This window comes from Callithrix jacchus, chromosome X (genome assembly GCF_049354715.1).
Source record: "Callithrix jacchus isolate 240 chromosome X, calJac240_pri, whole genome shotgun sequence".
Classification (NCBI taxonomy): Eukaryota; Metazoa; Chordata; class Mammalia; order Primates; family Cebidae; genus Callithrix; species Callithrix jacchus.
This window is the reverse complement of record NC_133524.1, coordinates 22,372,452-22,393,146: the sequence shown is the minus strand read 5'-3', so window position 1 is coordinate 22,393,146 and position 20,695 is coordinate 22,372,452. Positions and strand designations below refer to the sequence as shown.

The 20,695-nt window shown below is 39.9% G+C and overlaps 1 protein-coding gene and 1 long non-coding RNA gene across 3 annotated transcripts in view; one reads left to right on the top strand and one right to left on the bottom strand.

The window, feature by feature from the left end:
- Positions 1-12,849, bottom strand: part of MBTPS2 (membrane bound transcription factor peptidase, site 2) — a 47,270-nt gene extending 34,421 nt beyond the window's left edge. For both annotated transcript variants that reach the window (XM_002762713.8, XM_035287928.3), the window contains exons 1-4: positions 12,635-12,849; positions 8,762-8,910; positions 6,765-6,942; positions 294-397 (exon numbers count right to left, since the gene is read on the bottom strand). In XM_002762713.8, the coding sequence (XP_002762759.2) occupies positions 294-397; positions 6,765-6,942; positions 8,762-8,910; positions 12,635-12,709 (506 nt within the window). In that variant the 5' untranslated portion in view covers positions 12,710-12,849. The remainder of the gene's footprint in view (positions 1-293; positions 398-6,764; positions 6,943-8,761; positions 8,911-12,634) is intronic.
- On the top strand, positions 12,497-15,513 carry LOC118150582 (uncharacterized). Its single transcript, XR_004738683.3, has 2 exons — positions 12,497-13,040; positions 15,404-15,513. It is a non-coding gene; the product is annotated as an uncharacterized LOC118150582 (long non-coding RNA).
- Positions 15,514-20,695: the final 5,182 nt, after the last annotated feature.

The following is a 20,695-nucleotide window of genomic DNA, read 5'->3' as shown; positions in this document are numbered from 1 at the left end:
GGATTGGGTAAAAACTGTGAGTCATCATAAGGATAATCACACTGGCAGAGGCAAAGGATAGAAAGACTCAGATTACAGATATGCCCATGGTTAACTGAGCATATTCACCAAGATATTAATTTTCTCTATAAAAGAGAAGCTTCCTCAAAGTAACAAATGAGGGCTATACACTGGGCAATAGCCACGGAAATAAAAATAGTGAAGTATCAAATGTAGCAGATTTTAGTAATAAACCCTCCTAAATGAAAAGCTTTTTTTGCAAGTAGCACAAAGAAAAAGGTAAATATGATTACCTAATAGCTGCTATCCCATGTCCAATTTCATGTACAACACCACTGACGAGAACTGCAGCGAAGAAATAAGTCAGTTGATTGACGGGTAAATTTATACCAGGAACCTGTTCATAGACACAATATGGCAATAATCATCAGTGGAGGTGCAGGGGAGTCCCACTTGATACATGATGTTCATCCTGTATTAAACCTTGAAGCTGAATGTTCTGCAAACTAAAAGTAATAATTGGTTTACTTCTCAATTTCTATCGTAATAAAAAACAAAAACACCAGTTCATTTTTCGAACTAGTCAGTTTCTCTGGAACAAGCACGACAAGAATCTAAAGAGAATGGGAAACACCAGGTTAAACAATTGAAACTTTAGCTCCCTGGAGTCTTCACCATGGGAAAGAATAAGGGAGCCCAGCAAAGTGCCAGGGAATGCAGGGTGACAGTGAAGCAGGCAGCAGTTGACCCACCCTCAAGGGCTGGATGCCTGATTTAGGAATCCTTGTTAAAATTCCTAGACCTTCCTCTGAATTGTTATGGCAAGGTTCCAAGTACTTGTGTTGATTAATATAGGAACCCCATATTATTAATCGGTGAGTTTCATTTTAATATCCTCAAATTACAGGCGAGTTGGTAATGAAAGCTAGTCTAATAGGGATCCTGATCAGTGTGGGAGCACCATACCCTTCTATTCCATCAGTTTATCCATTACACTGGTCAGAAAAATAGTGTGAAAGCGATACACAAGTACATTAAAATGGAAATTTAATGTAGAAATTAAGGCATTTGCAACATATAGACAAGTTATAAACATATGATGAAGTTGTCTTGAAATCATGTGCAAGACAAAATGTACATGTATATGTTACTGCATACACAAGGGAAAATAAGAGGTGCACAGTAAATTTCTTTTAGATGACAAAGATACTTTCTCATAAGTAATCACTCCCAAATTATGTCATCTGTTAAAGGGAGACAATAAATTAAAGTGGGACACACCAGGCTTAGGAATACAATTTACATACTGAGAATCTATTTCTTACAGTCAGGAGTTGGGATCCGAAAGGTATCCTTCTGGAAGAAATTCCTACTTTCTTTTATAAGTATTATGTTAATTATAAAAAATATGTTTAAAGCAGGAAAACTGGAAAACTCAAAGCAAAACAGAAGCCTAAAATACTGCTCCCCAAACATACATACACACACATACAAAACCATTCTCAACCATCTGATATATGTCCTTTTAGTCTTTTCATGTACACGTATTTTTAAAAACTATACTTTTATTATAAATCTGGTTTTTTTTTGTTTTTTTTTTTTTCGAGACGGAGTTTCGCTCTTGTTACCCAGGCTGGAGTGCAATGGCGTGATCTCGGCTGCCGCCTCCTGGGTTCAGGCAATTCTCCTGCCTCAGCCTCCTGAGTAGCTGGGATTACAGGCACGCACTACCATGCCCAGCTAATTTTTTTTGTATTTTTAGTAGAGACGGGGTTTCACCATGTTGACCAGGATGGTCTCGATCTCTCGATCTCGTGATCCACCTGTCTTGGCCTCCCAAAGTGCTGGGATTACAGGCTTGAGCCACCGCGCCCGGCCTATAAATCTGGTTTTGAAATCTGCTCTTTCACTTAACAGTGTGACAGACATCTTCCCATGAGTATTTTCTATCTCAATATGATTTTTAATAGCTACACTGTATTCTATGGAATAAATTGTTGGGCATTTAATTGTTTTAAAAGTTTCTGCTCATAAATAATATAATAAAGATACTTGGACAGGCCGGGTGCAGTGGCTCATGCCTGTAATCCCAGCACTGGGAGGCAGAGACGGGCGGATCACGTGAGGTTAGGAGTTCCAGACGAGCCTGGCCAACATGGCGAAACCCATCTCTACTAAAAATACAAAAATTAGCCGGGCGTGGTGACGTACAGCTGTAATCCCAGATACCCAGGAGGCTGAGGCAGGAGAATCACTGGAAGCCAGGGGGAAGAGGCTGCAGTGAGCTGAGATTGCACCACTGCACTCCAGCCTGGGCAACAGAACAAGACTCTGTCTCAAAAATAATAATAATAAAAAAGATATTTGGACACGCACACCTAAATATTTTAGGGGAAGAAATTCTTAGATGAGCATACTTGTTAAGGGATTGGGTTCTTGAGACATATTATGGGTTTGAGGTCTGGTCTCTATCTCTAACTAGCTAAATAACCTTGGGAAAGTTGGCATTATTTCCCCAACATTCCGATTTTCTCATCATTAAAATGGAAATAACCACATTTCCACAAAAGGGTAATTTGGAGGATTAAATGAGCTAATCTTTGTCCAATGTTTAACATTATGCCTCACAGAGAGGATAGTAAATCCTATTATTACACAAAGTTTAAACGATTTTGATACATATCATCAAACTGCACTCTAAAATCAGACCTTTCCATAACCTTGGGCAAGCTCATTTTATTCAAATCTGCAATGTGACTTACATTTGTAAAGCTGAACTTTCCCCATACTTTTGACCATTTTTTGGTCCTTCTGTGAGTTTCCTACTGATGACCTAACTTTTTTTCTCCCAAAGTATTCATCTTTTTCTTACTGATCAGTAAGATCACTTCAAATATCAGCATTGGTCCTTTGTAATACATGACATAAATGTATTCCAGTTTGTTTCCCTTTTAATTTTACTTTGCTTTTAGTTTTTGATATGTAAAATTTAGGTAGTCAAATCTATTAGTATTCATGATTTCCTACAACACCAAGAGTGAACCCTAATGTAAACTATGGGTGGTAATGACATATTCATATAGTTTCATCATTGTAAGGAGGAAACCTCTGTGCCTTCTCAATTTTGCCGTGAATCTTAAACTGCTCTAATAAAGTATTTTAAAAAATGAAAAATAAAGGTGTTACTATTAAATAAAAAATATTTATGGTTTCTACTATTCACTCTATGTCTTCCTCATTCTGTATTCATAAAAATGATAACCTGGGTCTTGTCTTTCAAGGCCTTTTATGATTTCAAGTTTTACTTTTTATTCAACTGGAATTTATTTTTGTGCACACAGAGAACTCTCACCTAAAAAGCCTCCTTTAATAACTGAAGAGTCAAACAATGCTGCTTGAATCGTTTTCTAAATTCCATTAATTCCAAGTGTCCTTTCTTTAGTTATGAAACTAGTTATAATCTTATTTTTTATTTGAGATGGAGTTTCACTCTTGTTGCCCAAGCTGGAGTGCAATGGAGTGATCTCGGCTTACTGCAACATCCGCCTCCTGGGTTCAAGTATTCTCCTGCCTCAGTCTCCTAAATAGCTGGGACTACAGGCAAGAGCCACTATGCCCGGCTAATTTTGTATTTTTAGTAGAGACGGGGTTTCACTATGTTGCCCAGACTGGTCTCAACCTCCTGACCTCAAGTGATCCACCCACCTCAGTTTCTCAAAGTGCTGGGACTACAGGCATGAACCACCACACCTGGCCGAAACTAGTTATAATCATTTTTAATATGTGCATAATATCTCATTGAATGACAATCCAGTAATTTAACCATTCCTCAATTAGATATTTTGGTTGCTTTTAATTCTTCATAATAATAAGTAATGTTAGGCTAAAGAGCTTGATGACTACTATTTTCTTCTGTATTCAAAAGTGTTTCCTTAAGCTAGAGCCCCAGATGTGGAAGTAAAGGGTCAAAGGAAATGGATATGTTTTGAATGTTCATTACCTGAAATTCTCTTTACTTGGACCCTATGAAGCAAATTTTTCAAGAAATTCTACTTCCGTTTTTTTTTGAGACAGGGTTTCGCTCTTGTTACCCAGGCTGGAGTGCAATGGCGCCATCTCGGCTCACCGCAACCTCTGCCTCCTGGGTTCAGGCAATTCTCCTGCCTCAGCCTCCTGAGTAGCTGGGATTACAGGTATGTGCCACCATGCCCAGCTAATGTTTTGTATTTTTAGTAGAGACGGGGTTTCACAAGTTGACCAGGATGGTCTCGATCTCTTGACCTCGTGATCCACCCGCCTCGGCCTCCCAAAGTGCTGGAATTACAGGCGTGAGCCACTGTGCCCGGCTCTACCTCCCTTTTTATATACCTGCTCCATTTCCAATTGTTTGGGACCTCTTTCCAATGTTTTACTTTTCTTTGATGCCTCTCTAAATTTATATACTTAAGACTGTCATTCATACCCTGTATATCATAAAATATCCTGGTTACCTTACTTTTATTCCAAATAAATCAGTAAGCTTGATCTAATAAGATATTTTTTCCTTCTCTTTATTATTTTCTGCATGTACTAGTGAGTGAGATAAAGTAAGAATTTGAATGTGTGACAACACCAACAGATGGTAGGTCTTATTTGCTGGCAACAGTACATGACTGCCCATCTGTCTCTGCCATGATTCACACAGGGTATTAGATGTACCAGAATACTGAATACAGAATACTTTCAACAACACAGAGTGCTACGGTTTGGAGAATTAATACTGAACAAGGCTGTTGGGAATTATAGAGTAAACAGAAAGTATGTTACTTAAGCTACAAGAGCTCATATCAAAGTCAGGATTCATAACATTAGTAAACTTATACATAAATATGCATGGTGGGTTCCAGAGGGCAGCTGACTTCTTAATGCTTCCAAAGCATGGCTCTCCTAATAGAGCTGATATTTTTGGGAGCACCATGAATAAACTGGGAGGCAAAGAGAAGAAATAATTTCTTCTTTAAACAACATTTTGCCATTCTAATTCCAGCAGGCAGATAAGCCAATGATCTTATTTTCTCCAACTGGCTTCTTTCTCTCCTGTCCTCTTTCTTGGTAAGCTTTTCCTTCTCCCTCCAGCCTCAAATTCAATTACTCACCAAGGTCTGATAATTTCACTCCAAAAGGTCACTTGAATCCAACCCTTCATTCTCCTTGTCACTAATTTTAGATTTTTATTACCTCTAACATAAATTACTGCTCTTAAATGATCTCCCTATCTTTAGTCTAATGACTTCGGTCCATTTTGTACAGACTTGCTATCTGTAGGTAAAATAAAAACTTCATAACCTAGACCCTACCTGTAGCTCCCACCTTATTTCCTGCACTATCCTGTTCTCTTGCCTCTAGTCCTACCTATCCTCCCACCATATACCTAGAAGTATAAAACTATAAGTAAAGTTACTTATAGTTCCTTGAAGAATTAGTTGTCTTTCTTAAAAGTAAAGCATAATGTCCATAGGCTCTAAGATCAGTGATGATGGATTTAGTAGTTATGAGTTGTGACCACAGGCAAGTGACCTGATGTGTCTGTACCTTGATTTTCTCATCTGTAAGCCAGGAAATGTTTGCTGAAGAAATAAATAATTTCTTCTGAGGCCTCACCTGGTGAATCTTTTTAATCTCTAAGAAAGAGCTATGAGTATAGGAGAGATTATTGTTCTCTATAAGTGATTTCTAAATCTTCCCAGTGACCCAGCCTAGCAGAGGCCACAAAGAGCCAAGAAAAAGAAAAAACCAATCTGTTACTGATCCTTAGTCTACTATATTAATGAGAACATGATTAAAAACAACATCCATGATTCATGGAAATGGGAACTATAAACGTAAAAATGTGAAATAAAAGTGAGCCAACATAAAGCCCTCTTCCAAACTTTGGAGACATAAAATGATAAGGTCTACTCATGAATTTTAAAGTGAGAATAATTAAATTTAGCTTATACTCAAAGGAGTACAACTCAGCACATTATTCTTCACATAAAGAAATCACACCCAGCACTTTGAGAGGCCGAGGCAGGTGGATCACGAGGTCAAGAGATCGAGACCATCCTGGTCAACATGGTGAAACCCCATCTCTACTAAAAATACAAAAAATTAGCTGGGCATGGTGGCGCGTGCCTGTAATCCCAGCTACTCAGGAGGCTGAGGCAGGAGAATTGCCTGAACCCAGGAGGCGGAGGTTGCAGTGAGCCGAGATGGCGCCATTGCACTCGAGCCTGGGTAACGAGAGCGAAACTCTGTCTCAAAAAAAAAAAAAAAAAAGAAAGAAATCACAGTGGCCATTCAGAAAGGTCTTACATCTTTAATTAAAAGGATATTATTGGTTAGACTCTGAGGGCCATAAAAAGGAAACACTTTGCATAGAATTGGAATGCAATTTACTTACATATTATAGAGATCTTAAATTAGCATGCTTATTCCTTGAAAGTAACAATCATTTAACATCTTAAAAAGATGTGAATTCAGTCACATATCTGTGTAATTGCTGACAGTCTTAATGGTGGTTCACTTGTTCTCTGTTACCATTAATGCTACCACTACTACTGAATATTTCAACAATTCCTTGCTGTATTCTTATTATTGTTTTTTTGTGTAAGCAGGTAATTTGAAAATTATGAGACTTTTAATTCATTTCATATTTATATTATGGATAGGAGTTATACTAGATCAGAACTGATATCTTCTATCTCTATTTCGGTAATTATTTAAAGCAAAAAGATGATGCTTACCACAACTTGTAACACCTGTTCATTGTGAAGCGAAGAGGAAGAGGATGAAGAAGAGGAGGAAGAATAAGAAGAGGGAGAGTCAGCCATCATTTGCGCCAGAGTCTGCATCAGCGTTTTTCCAAGGAGAAAAAATGAGCTAAACATGGCAATTACACCAAACACCATTCCAAAATTGAACCTGTCAAAAGGAAAAAAAAAATCATGTAAATTTACAATTTCTCTCAATTCATGGACTAGCAAATTCACTGACCAGCCACATTTCATAGCTTCAAAATAATGGCTAAAAAATTTCAATAACTGTCTCTTTTTCCTACATAAACTTCAAATATTTGACTGAAGCATGAGCACTAGTTTAAGCAGTTCAATAATTTATAATTTTCTGATAACTAAAGAATCTGAATATCATTCCCAATAAAAAAGTTTGTTTCTTTTCATGCATTTGCTCATTTACATAACATTGTTTTTATCTTATCCTTATGTTGTTACGAAAGCCCTTTTGTCATCAAAGACATCTATCTTTTCATCTACCTCTTCTAGTGTCTGCATTGTATTTCAGCTTTATTTTGTGATAAAATGAGCTTAAATATTAACATGGTACAATTTAGTGATAGTTTCTTTCTTCTATTGTTTTAATCATTAGAAGCTACCCTTCTATAGTAGAGATAATCTGCTACGTTTTCTAACTTTGATAAGTTGTGCTTTTCAAGGAACTTGTTCATTTCATTAAAACTGCCAAATTTATAGGCATAGAATTGTTCTTAATAGTCTTACTAGTTTTTTAATGTCTACAGAATCAGTAGTAATGTCCTCTTTTCAATTCCCATTTTTCTTTTTGAAACAGGGTCTCACTATGTCACCTAGGCTGGAGTGCAGTGGCACAGTCATAGCTCACTGCAGCCATGACCTTCCAGGCTCAAGTGGTCCTCCCACTTCAGCCTCCCGAGTAGCTGGGACTACACACCCATGCTACCAAGTCTGGCTAAGTTTTATATTTTTTGTAGATATGGTGTTTTACCATGTTACCCAGGCTGGTCTCGAACTCCTGGGGTGAAGCAATCCGCCCATCTCGATCTCCTAAACTGCTGGGATTATAGGCATCGGCCACGTGCCTGGCCTCAATTCTCATTTTTAATTACTTATGTCTCTTTTCCCTTGATCAGTCATGGTAGGGATTTATCAATTAATATTTTCTATTTACTCATTTATTTGAGACAGGGTCTTGCTCTGTCATCCAGGCTGCAGTGCAGGGCTGTGATACTGGCTCACTGCAACCTCCGCCTCTTGGGTTCAAGTGATTCTCGTGCCTTAGCCTCCCAAGTAGCTGGGACCACAGATGGGCGCCACCATGCCCAGCTAATATTTGTATTTGTAGTAGAGACAGAATTTCACCATGTTGGCCAGTCTGGTCTGGAACTCCTGGCCTCAAGCAATCCACCTGCCTCGGCCTCCCAAAGTGCTGGGATTACAGGCATGAGCCACCAAGCCCGGCCCAAATAATATTTTCAAAGAACCAACTTTTGGCTTTGCTGATTTTCTCTATTGTATATTTTCTATTTCACTGATTTCTGTTCTTATTTTTATTATATCCTTCTTTCTACTTTGTATGCTTTGATCTGCTATTGCATTTTCCGCTAACTCTGATAATTTGATAGTTTATATTTATCTCTAATCCATTTGGGGCTAAATTTTTAACAAAAATGAATTTAGACCATGCTACCCCTGATCCTCACATTCTCTCATCTACAGAACCTGCCAGTATATTGGGTATCTCAGAGATCAGTGTAAAGCCCTAACCATAAATTGCCATAAATACCTCAATTTTTAATGTATGTAAACCACAATGATACATCCAATAAGGTTATATAAAACCAGAAAGTTAAAACTGTCAATATTTTAAAACTCAGAAGACTGTAAAATGATGAAAATAGTTAATTTACAAGCTATCCATCATGATCACTTAATAATTAACTTAAACCAAAAAAAAAGATGAAGAATACCATTGGTAAAGCATCCTCGCTTTCCGCCGTCCCCAACTGTAAAAGGCACGATTGAAAACAGCAGTTTGCCATCTTATGTGGAAAGGGGAGATGCTCAATCCATTGTTTTCCAGCCAGTCTTCGTAAGAATGTTTAAAATAGACAGATGACTAAGGAGAAAGAAAAGTTCTACATCACTCAATTTTGAAGAACAATTTATAATTTGTAAGAAAATAAAGTATTTCCTAGAGGAAATCAAGATGCTGACTGCAAAAATGCTTATAATCTTAAAGCTTTATGTTTATTCTTCAGAATATTAAAGGTCACAGACCTAACTGGTCTACTGAGATTAGGGTCTGGTAAACTATGGGCCACAGGCCAAATCCAAACTACAGACTGTTTGCATACAACTTGTGAGCTAAGAATACTTTTCACCTTCTTAAGGGATTATAAAAAGTCAACAAAACCCAAAAATATGTGACAGAGTCCCTGTGTGACCCACAAAACCTAAAATACTTATTACCAAGTCCTTTACAAAAAGTTTGCTGACCCCTGCTTAGAACAGTGTGGTCCAATAGAAATATAACATGAGCCACAAATGCAAGCCACATATATAACTTTAAATTGCTTAGTAGGCAAATTTTAAATAATTTTCATATACTTTTACCCCAAAATATCCAAGATATTTTAACATGTAATCAACATACAGTATTGTTGAGATACTTTATTTTTTGGGGGGGCTGCTAATTCGTTGAATTTCAATGTCAACTTTATACTTAGAGCGCATCTTAATTTGGACTAGCTCTGATTCAAAGGCTCAATAACCACGTGTAGCTAATAGCTACCATATTGGGCAGCACTGGTCTAGAAGCGTTGTGTTATCATTAAAAAAAAAAAACCTGATCAATCCAAGAGAAGGGACAGTTGTGATTAGTGCTTGCTTTCTTCTTCTGAGCAACAACTCTAAGAAGTTAGGTCAATCTTGATCATGTAAAAAGTACAAAACTTATCTAAAGCCGTCTTGGTCTCAATAATGCCTCTTAAATTATCTGGGTTTGTGGGGATAGCTGCTTATACACAGCCCCAGCAAGAGTTTTACCTTTAGGGAAGGCTGAAGTCCTTAACTAATACAGGATTTTGGATGACATATGGCTGTGTTATATACCTGACACAGTTACAGTAAGTATTGTTATATTGATGCCCACCCATGTGAGAAACTTATCTGTCCGAGAAGGAAATCTTATCCCTATCATAGTCTTAAAAACTGACCACAGTCTGAATATAGATAGCTGTTTGCTTTAGATCTGTAATGTTATCTGCTCTCAGTCTTCAGGCAGTTTTTTTTGTCTGTTTGTTTTCCAAGACTTGGAAAAGGAGTAACACACTTCTCCAACAAATGTCTATGCAGAAATATGAGAAAAACCAAGGGTGGAACACTGGAAGCAGAGAAGCTAAAGCTGCAGGCTCCTAAAAGTTGAGGTCTCTCCATTTCCCAGGCAGATACTCTGAATGAATGTTAGGTCTTTTGCTCAGAGGATGGTGCTCTCTTAAGGAGTTAGAGGCTGTCACTGAAACCAGTGACATCTTGGTCACCTCACACACTTGTGACTAGAGACTGTAAAAGTTATTTTTTCGATTTTTTTTCACATACACAACATGAAGAAATCATGTGACTTTGTGTGTGGGTCTTACTATCTTGCTCAGGCTGGTCTGGAACTCCTGGCCTCAAGCAATCCTCCCATCTCTTCCTCACAAGTAGCTGGGACTATAGGCTGTACCACCATGCCTGGCTCATGTGGTTTTTTCAAACAATAAAATCACTGTGGCCTGTATTGCTTATGGCATGTTAAGCACTATGCCAAGTACTTTACATCAGTGTTTTTTCCTTTTTTTTTTTTGAGACAAGGTCTTGCTCTGTTGCCCAGGCAGACAAGAAGTACAATGGTACGATCTTGGTTCACTGTAACCTCTGACGCTCAGACTCAAGCAATCCTCCTACTTCAGCCTCCAGAGTAGTTGGGACTACAGGCATGCACCACCATGGTTGGCTAATTTTTAAATTTTTTTGCAGAAATAAAGTCTCACTTATTGCCCAGGCTAGTGTCAAACTCCTGGACTTAGGCAATCCTCCCACCTTAGCCTCCCGCAAAGTGCTGGGATTACAGGTGTGAGCCACTATGACCAGCTAAATCGATGCTTTTCAAACACAAACAGCTGCAGAAGAATCGCCTGGGATCTTGCTAAGATGCAGATTCTGATTCCCTAGATCAGGAATGAGGCCTGAGATTCTGCATTTCTTTCTTTTTTTTGAGACAGAGTTTTGCTATTGTTGCCCAGGCTGGAGTGCAGTGGCACAATCTCGGCTCACTGCAACCTCCACCTTCCAGGTTCAAGAGATTCTCCTGCCTCAGCCTCCTGAATAGCTGGGATTACAGGCATGCACCACCAAGTCCGGCTAATTTTTGTATTTTTAGTAGAGACGGGGTTTCATCATGTTGGTCAGGCTGGTTACAAACTCATGACTTTGTGATCTGCCCGCTTCAGCCTCCCAAAGTGCTGGGATTACAGGCGTGAGCCACTGTGCCTGGCAGAGATTCTGCATTTCTTTTTTTTTTCTTTTTCACTATCTCCAGTAATGGCTATAAGCAAGAGATTCTGCATTTCTAACAAGCTCCCAAATGATGCAAGTGCTACTGGTCCTTGAACCTCAGGTTGAGGAGCAAGACTTTATGTGGATACACTAATGTAATTCTCTCTATAATCTTAGGAGATCCTTAGTATTATCTCTATTTAAAGATGAGAAACCAAGATAGATAGCAATTTGCTCAAGGTCTCATTGACTAGAAGCCCAGCCCTGGATCTAAGGACTATGCTATATAACCTCCTGCACTTTACAAGTTTAAATGATAGAAAGAAAGGAAAGTCTCATTTCATTTTATTGTTAAAGCTAAAACACATAATACTATGGTTTTCTATTTTAAGTGGTATTCATAACATGAAGGTTTTGCTATTCATAACTGGAATTATTAAACATTTAAGAATTTATATGAACTTATTCCATATATATACTCTCCCCCATCCCCTACTCGCCAATGCTCAATTCTGAAAGCTTGCCTGAAGCATGTGGTCAGACAACTCTTTCTGATTTTTTGCTACCCTTCTCAAATAACTGAAAAATGAACCGTGCACACAGGATATCTGGTTAATGTGAAGAAGGGGGATGCAGGGTGCAAATCAGAATTCAAGGAGTCAGAAACTTGTTACATAAATCCTTGCTACTTGAGCGTGCAACTTTGAAATACACTCTGTGAAATGGTAACATCAGTAGCACTTGGGAACTGGTTAGAAATGCAGAATTTTAGCCCGTGCCACAGACCTGAATCGGAATCTGCATTTTGACAGCAACACCAGATGATCATATGCATTTTAAAATTTGAGACTACTGGTCTAAATCACAGCTTGATTTAGATTCATTCCAATATCTGAGTCTCTAGAGGGTCTTGACCTGAAAAACAATAAGGGAAAACACTGTCTTCAGTAAGCAGACGTTTTCTTTTCCTCCCTGCTGCACTGCAGCTGCTGGGTCTGACAGGGCCCCAGCCCTCCCGATCCCACCACTGGCGCCTCCTGGGCAGGACCCGGAAGGCTGAAGGGCCTGCACTGCCCCGCATTGCGACAGTGGCAGCCGCGCAGGACACCACACCCCTCCCGCGGCCGGCAATGCTTTATTTACTCCACCGGGCCGATTCGTCACGCGGACTGTCGCACGTGGGCACCGTCCAGCCCGGGAGGCGCGAGGCAGGGGAAGAGAAAAGAAGGCCTTGGGCGACACACAGGGCCTTGCGCTTCGGCCATGGGCACCGCGGGCTTGGACTTTAGGCCCAAGGCCCTCACCTTCAGCACCAAGTCGGTCAGGTAGACAACAGTCCAGCCACCCACCACCACCACCACCAGCGACACCGGAATCATGGCGGCGGCGGCGGCGGCAGAGGAGAGAAGGCAAGCCCCGGCGTCCTCCCTGCACTGCAAACAGCTGACCGCTCGCGCCTTACAGCCCCAGCATCCGCGCAGGAACCAAGCTACCGCCGGCTGCTTCCCTGCAGTTTCCCACCGGACTCTTCCTGTGAGGACACACGGGCGGATTTGCGAGTACCGGAAATGGCGCGGGGGCTTATTTTTGTGGGCGCTCGGGCGCCGCCGTCCTGGCGGTAGTTCGAACTCGGTGTCTAGTCTCTAGCGACTTCTTAGGCTTTGGCTCTCCCTGCTGTCTACTCTCCATTCTCGCCAGTTCTGGACAGGGGTTTGCTGTTTCTTTTAACCTATGAGGATTTGGGGTCATCTGAAGTAATCGTCTCTCCCTCCTCGACCCTGTCATAGATAATCCAGATTTAATTATGTTTATCCTTTTTACTGAACTGTAATTTACATATAATGAAATCATACATACAGTTCTCAATTGCCCATTTCTATGAATTTTGATAAATATTTATATCCGTGTACCTAATCAAAATAGAGAAAATTTCCCTCTCAGGAATTTTCCTTCTTGCATCCCTTCCTAGTTAATAGCCCCTCCCCCGTTCTGATTTTTTTAACTTTATGTAAATAGAATGCGATAAGTACTCTATGTCTGGCTTATTTCGTTCAACACATTTTTTGAAATTTATCCATGTTGATTAAATTAGGCTCTTTTAGCCAAGCCCGGTGGCTCACGCCTGTAATCCCAGCACTTTGGGAAGCCGAGGAGGTCATATCCCGAGGTCAGGAGTTTGAGACCAGCCTGGCAAATACGGTGAACCCCCGCTCTACTAATAGTACAGAAAAATCATACGGGCATGATGGCACATGCCTGTAGTCCCAGCTACTCGGGAGGCTGAGGCAGAAGAATCGCTTGAATCCAGGAGGCAGAGGTTGCAGTGGGCCAAAATCGAGCCACTGCACTCCAGCCTTGGTGACAGAGCGAGACTCCGTCTCAAAAAAAAAAAAAAGAAAGAAAAAGAAAAAGAAAAGAAATTAAGTTCTTTTTTCAACCTTTTCCATTAATATATTTGAGATGGGGCTATGGTTAAAAATCAGAGCTCTGAACACCTATACATTTTAATGTTGATGTATATACCTGATTATATATTGAACTAAAGCAGTGGTTCTCAGCCTTACCTGAACTTTAGGATCACCAAGAGTCTTTTAAAATTCCTGATGCCCATTCTGTATCCTCGACCAATTAAATCAAATGCTCGGTGGGACACAAGCATTTATACTTTTTAAGCTCCTCAAGTCATTGCACTGTGCAGCCAAGGTTGAGAACCACTGAACTAGATAATCTCTAAGAGGAAAGAAAACTATTTATTTATTTTTTCATTCTATTAATGTGCATCTTTAAAAGTTACTTGTTTCAGCTTTTCTGGAAAAGCCTCATTAGCTGTAATAATGCTAATACCAAAATATTGAGAACATAATACTATCTCAAGAACACGTATCCCAAATAAAAATGTATTCTCAACCCCCTTCCAAATGAAAATATAGAATATCAGAAACCTATATTACAAATATTACTACTAATTTGCCTCATTCTCCCTACTTTTCCTGAAGTTTTACTCACTTAGGCACATGTCTCTCAAGATAGCTTATGACTGTTTTACATATCTTTGCTTATTTGTGTGTGTATGTGTTGTTATAAATGATTTCAGTTTTCTTTGAACATAGCTGGGTGTAAATTATAAAAGTTTATATTCAAGCACCCTGTACTTCTCCATATACAAGTGTCCCAAAAGTCTTAGTGCTGTTTTAAGCTTTAATACTTTCTGAAGCATTAATGCTACAAACTTGCAAAAAGTCACTTGAAAGTTTATTTAAATTTCTTATATGCTTATTTTATTCTGTAAATTTCGAACATTTTAAAATTTTTTAGTCCCTCTAACAGAAGATGGCAAACATTGACTGAAACAAAAAAAAAAACACTTTTCAAAAAATCACAAACCAAATAAGCATGAAATACAGTTAAATAATTTTACTTTCAAATGATGTATAAGTTCATGGAATTTATCCTCCTGAAGTTATTAAAAGCTTAACACTATACTGAGACTTTTTTTTTTGAGATAGAGTCTTGCTTTTGTCACTCAGGTTGGAGTGCAGTGGCACAATCTTGGCTGACTGCAACCTCTGCCTCCCAGGTTCAAGTGATTCTCCTGCCTCAGCCTCCGAGTAGCTTGAATTATAGGTACCTACCACCACTCTCAGCTAATTTTTGTATTTTTCATAGAGATGAGGTTTCAGTATGTTGGCCAGGCTGGTCTTGACTTCCTGACCTCAGATGTTCAGCCAGCCTCCACATCCCAAAGTACTGGGATTACAGGCATGAGCCATCATGCCGGGCCATATACTGAGACTATTCATACACTATTGTGTTTGATCTGACCTTTGTTTGTTCTTATATAATGACTCTGTAGTTTTTAACAATATTCTTCTCTGGGAGCAGAATATTGACTTAAGAATGGAAATATCTTTTCTTTTGTTAATCTGCAGCCTTGTCTGTACTACTTACTGGGACAAGTACCAGATACCATGTGGCTATCTGATAGTCCATAGTACACAGGAAATGAATTGGTTGTGCTTTTCTGTTTCCAGCCTAAAAATTTAGTTATTCAACTGACTTCGTGTTTTCATCAGGGACTCAGCAGTCAAAACAAAGCACTGAATTGAATCCTGCTGGTTGCTGGAATTTAGCAGTAGTGGAAGCCAGCTGGTGGCAGCAGAAAAGACAGGATAGAGGATGCAAGGTGGCAGCAAAGAATGCCTGAATTCTAGAAGATCAAGGTATTCTTCCTTAGAATAAATGTATGACTTAATTTACAAATTGTCTCAGGTTTCTGTGAAGCAAGTATTTTAAATAAAGGACACACAGCCAAGCTTGAATTTACATCATTTGTATGTATATTATTTTTAGAGGGGCACAGAATATATATATTGGCTGAATGCAAAGGAGCTGAATGTTAAAAGTCAGTATTTGGCTGAAGCAGAATATCACCATTACATAATAAACTTCAGCAATAAAAGAATATATGTTAAATATAAAAATTAAATTTTAGTATTAGTCTTATTGAAAATATTATTCAGTGTGTCATACATAATGTATACATATTTCAAAATAACACATACATGATAAAAATATACAACTTATATTTTTCAATGACAAAGTATTGCTATTCAGTTTTTTTCTAAATAAATTTTACTTTTTTAGAACAGTTTTAGACTTACAAAAAAATTGAGAAGCTAGAACAAAGAATTCCCACATACCCTACCTGACAGCCAGTTTCGCCTATTGTTAACATATTAGTATGATACATTTTACACACACACACACACACACACACACACACACATAAAATTGCATTTTAGGTTTTGGGGTACATATGAAGAACATGCAGGATTGTTGCATAGGTACATACATGGCAATGTGGTTTGTTGCCTTCCTCCCCATCACCTATATCTGGCATTTCTCCCATGTTATCCCTCCCCAACTTCCTACCTCCTGCTGTCCCTCCCCTAGTTCCCCCCCACAGACCCCAGTGTGTGATGCTCCCTTCCCTGTGTCCATGTGTTCTCATTGTTCAACACCCGCCTATGAGCGAGAACATGCGGTGTTTGATTTTCTGTTCTTGTGTCAGTTTGCTGAGAATGATGGTTTTCAGGTTCATCCATGTCCCTACAAAGGACACGAACTCATCTTTTTTTATGGCTGCATAGTATTCCATGGTGTATATGTGCCACATTTTCCCTGTCCAGTCTACCATCAATGGGCATTTGGGTTGGTTCCAAGTCTTAGCTATTGTAAACAGAGCCACAATGAACATTTGTGTCCATCTGTCCTTATAATAGAATGATTTATAATCCTTTGGATATATACCCAGTAATGGGATTGCTGGGTCAAATGGAATTTCTATTTCTAGGTCCTTGAGGAATCGCCACACTGTCTTCCACAATGGTTGAACTAATTTACACTCCCACCAACAGTGTAAAAGTGTTCCTATTTCTCCACATCCTCTCTGGCACCTGTTGTTTCAGTTTTTTTTTTTTTTTTTGAGACAGAGTCTTGCTCTGTTGCCCAGGCTGAAGTCAGTGGCACGATCTTGGCTCACTGCAACCTCCACCTCCTGGGTTCAAGCAATTCTCCTGCCTCAGTCTCCTGAGTAGCTGGGACTACGGGCGCCCACCACCACACCTGGCTAATTTTTGTGTTTTTAGTAGAGACAGGGTTTCACCATATTGGCCAGGCTGCGCTCGAACTCCTGACCTCCAACGATCCATCTGCCTCAGCCTCCCAAAGTGCTCAGATTATAGGCATGAGCCACCGTGTCCGGCTCCTATTCAAAATTTTAAAGTTTGACATGACATTCAGAAATATGTATTTCTCATCGATGTCAGCTGATAGTTTGCTTCTGGGATCATTATAGTCTATATTTATGACATTAACTTGCAGTAGTCAGGATAACCTAGCTTATGCTTTGGGAGTAGAGAAATAGTCATTTATGCCTTAGTCTGATTCAGTGACTTTGCATTTTTACATAAACAAAGGAAGCAATCCAGCCAGGTGCGGTGGCTCACACCTGTAATCCTAGCACTTTGGGAGGCCAAGGCAGGTGGATCACCTGAGGTCAGGAGGTCGAGACCAGGGTGGCCAACATGGTGAAACCCCATCTCTACTAAAAATACAAAAATTAGCTGGGCGTGGTGGCAGGCGCCTATAATCCCAGCTACTTGGGAGGCTAAGGCAGAAGAATCACTTGAACCAGACAGGGAGGGTGGAGTGGGAGGCAGACATTGCAGTGAGCTAAGATCATGCCACTTCACTCAAGCCTGGGCAAAAGAGTGAAATTCGTCTTAAAACAAAAAACAAAAACAAAGGAAGCAATCAGATAAGCATTTATCTAGGTGAGTAGCAGAATGACTTTGAGTTCTGTCCTTTTTGTCCTGTACCTGTGAAGATAAGCTATCAATTTACATTACCAGGGTAAAATTAAACAGAACTGTTTTAGGGAAATTCGTTGTGGGCCAGTTGTGAGGGAGGTATGTAGCTTTTTAAAAAATATCTTTGTAGCTATCTTATTTGGGACTAAAATGGGAGGCAGGTTTGCCTGATGCATTTCCCTGCTTGCCTTTTCCCTTTGGCTTAGTGATTTTGGGGTCCCAAGATTCATTTTTCTTTCACACAGTTTTTTGTTTTTTGTTTTTTTTTTGTAAGGCAGAGTCTTGCTTTGTTCCCCAGGCTCAAGTACCATCACAGCTCACTTCAGCCTCAACTTTCTGGGCAAGTAATCCTCCCAACTCAGCTTCTGAAGTATCTGGGACAACAGGTATGTGCCACCATATCTGGCTAATTAAAAAAAAAAATTTTTTTTTGTAGAGATGAAGGCCTCGCGTTGTTGCCCAGGCTGGTCTCAAACTCCTGGACTCAAGCAATCCTCCCACCTTGGCCTCCCAAAATGCTGGGATTTAGAGGTGTGAGGCACTGTGCCTCACCTTAATACTAGTGTTATGCACCACAGAAATAGATGTTCACTTTCACCTAAGGAGGGTAGAGTAGCAGATGTTTGGTTAGCTCTGCCATTATGGGATACTAGTGTCAATGTTGCCATAAAGTTATTAAGCTTTCTTTCTGTTTAATAGGAACCAACTAAGGTGAAGATTCATCTCTGTTAAAATCTTAGTCTTGTTGTGATTGTCAGTGATGGTGCAGTTTGATTGGAGTAGTCCCACAAATGCAAGCTTTGAGTATCAATCGGAGAAAATATTTTCTAAAACTTTTCAGAAAGTATTGTTTTCACTTTCTATTTTTTTTATCTGTACATGGTGCTTTTACACAGTCACTTGAAAAAATCTGTCCTTAAAACTTGATTCTACCAATAGCAATGGAGCAATATAATTGGCTTTCAAGAAACCAATCATCTCAGGCTTTCTATCTGTGTTTCAGTTTTATATCATGTACACCAGTATAAGCACCTTACTGGAGTAGAATACGGGAATATTTTTCAGCAGCTCTCATATAAGAAATACTTGCACTCTGAAAGCATTCGCTTGGTTATTTACTTTTTCTTCAGGTTTCAGCAAGCAGACTGCTTTCTCTGCAAGCATTTTTAATAAGTTAAAATGTATTTTCATCTAAAAAGTATATTGGTTTTGTTTCACTCAACTTGGCTTTTTTTTTTGAGACGGAGTTTCGCTCTTGTTACCCAGGCTGGAGTGCAATGGTGCAATCTCGGCTCACTGCAACCTCTGCCTCCTAGGTTCAGGCAATTCTCCTGCCTCAGCCTCCCAAGTAGCTGGGACTACAAGCACACACCACCATGCCCAGCTAATTTTTGTATTTTTAATAGAGACGGGGTTTCACCATGTTGACCAGGATGGTCTCGATCTCTTGACCTCGTGATCCACCTGCCTCGGCCTCCCAAAGTGCTGGGATTATAGGCGTGAGCCACCGTGCCCGGCCTCAACTTGGCTTTTAAACATGTAGTAGCTGCTATTCCATTTTGTTTAAATATCTTGTTAAATATATGACAAGGCCATTCCAAAATCTCTGGACATCATTTATTTTGTCTTGACTGAGGTATCATTAAGTGGCCTACTAAATTTCTGCGTATAGACAGTTATAGTTGCTTTCTGATTGCAGTACTGAAGGGTATGTGAACATTGTATGCTTGTGGTGCCTAAATCAGCCTAAGATACTTACTATCTGCCCCTTCACCATGTTGGTTATATTGTTGATAACAATTGAATGACACTCTTCTTTACTGATTGCTGTCCTATAAATAGATCTTCAATCAGAATGTATTATATTAATAGCTGTCTGAGACCTCAGTGATCTCCCAACAATCAAGCAGGAGTTGAATTCATCATTAATCTACCATGCTGTTAAACTTAAATATGACATGTAGTTGTTTCAGCATATCCAAATGTCTTGATGTCCAAGATAGTGCATTTAATACTATCATAGCCATTCTATACACAACAGAATATAATTCAAGAAACTGTTTTTTGATAATAAATTTTCTAGAAGGACCTTAAGTAGGATTCAAAGCTTCAGCAAATCTCAAAAATCTTTCATCTTCACCTACTGAAAATAGTTCACGGTCTATAGTAGGGATTGTCAAACTATTGCCTAGAGGGCAAATCTAGCCTGTTTTTTCATTTTTGAGACAGGGTCTTGCTCTGTTGCCCAGGCTGGAGTACAGTGGCATGGCTTGAAGTCCTGGGCTCAAGCAGCCCTCCCACTTCAGCCTCTCTAGTAGCTGGGACCACAGGTGCATGCCACTGATATGGGACCGGGGCAGAGAAGTCCTGGGAAGAGAAGGGCCTGGTCCCTAGGTAGAGCTCCAACCCCCGGCCTGTGACCACCAACCTAGGTGAGGACAGGCATTTCTGTTTTTCTGTCCAAATGTTTTCCTAGAATACCCTGGCCTGGCATATCCCCATTATGTGCATATAAAAGCTCTGAGACCCTAGCGGGCAGGTACACAAGTGGCTGGGTGTCAAGAGGAACACAGCATTTGAAGAGCACACCAACAGGCATTGGCAGATGCCGGCAGGCCAGCAGAACAACGTGGAGTTTGGCTGAGGTAATGGGAGGAGAGTCAGGCTGCCCGAATCTAGGGGATAACCACCTTCCCACTCCCGTTCCAGCTGGCTTCCCATCCATTTGCTGAGAGCTACTTCGACCATTCAATAAAACCTTGCACTCATTCTCCAAGCCCACATATGATCCAACTTTTCCAGTACACCAAGGTAAGAACCTGGGATACAGAAAGCCCTCTGTCCTTGTGGTAAGTCAGAGGGTCTAATTGAGCTGATAAATACAAGCTGCCTACAGACAAAAAAACTGAAAGAGCACATGGTAACACACACCTACTGGGGCTTCAGGAGCTGTAAACATTCACCCCTAGATGCTGCTGTGGGGTCAGAGCCCCA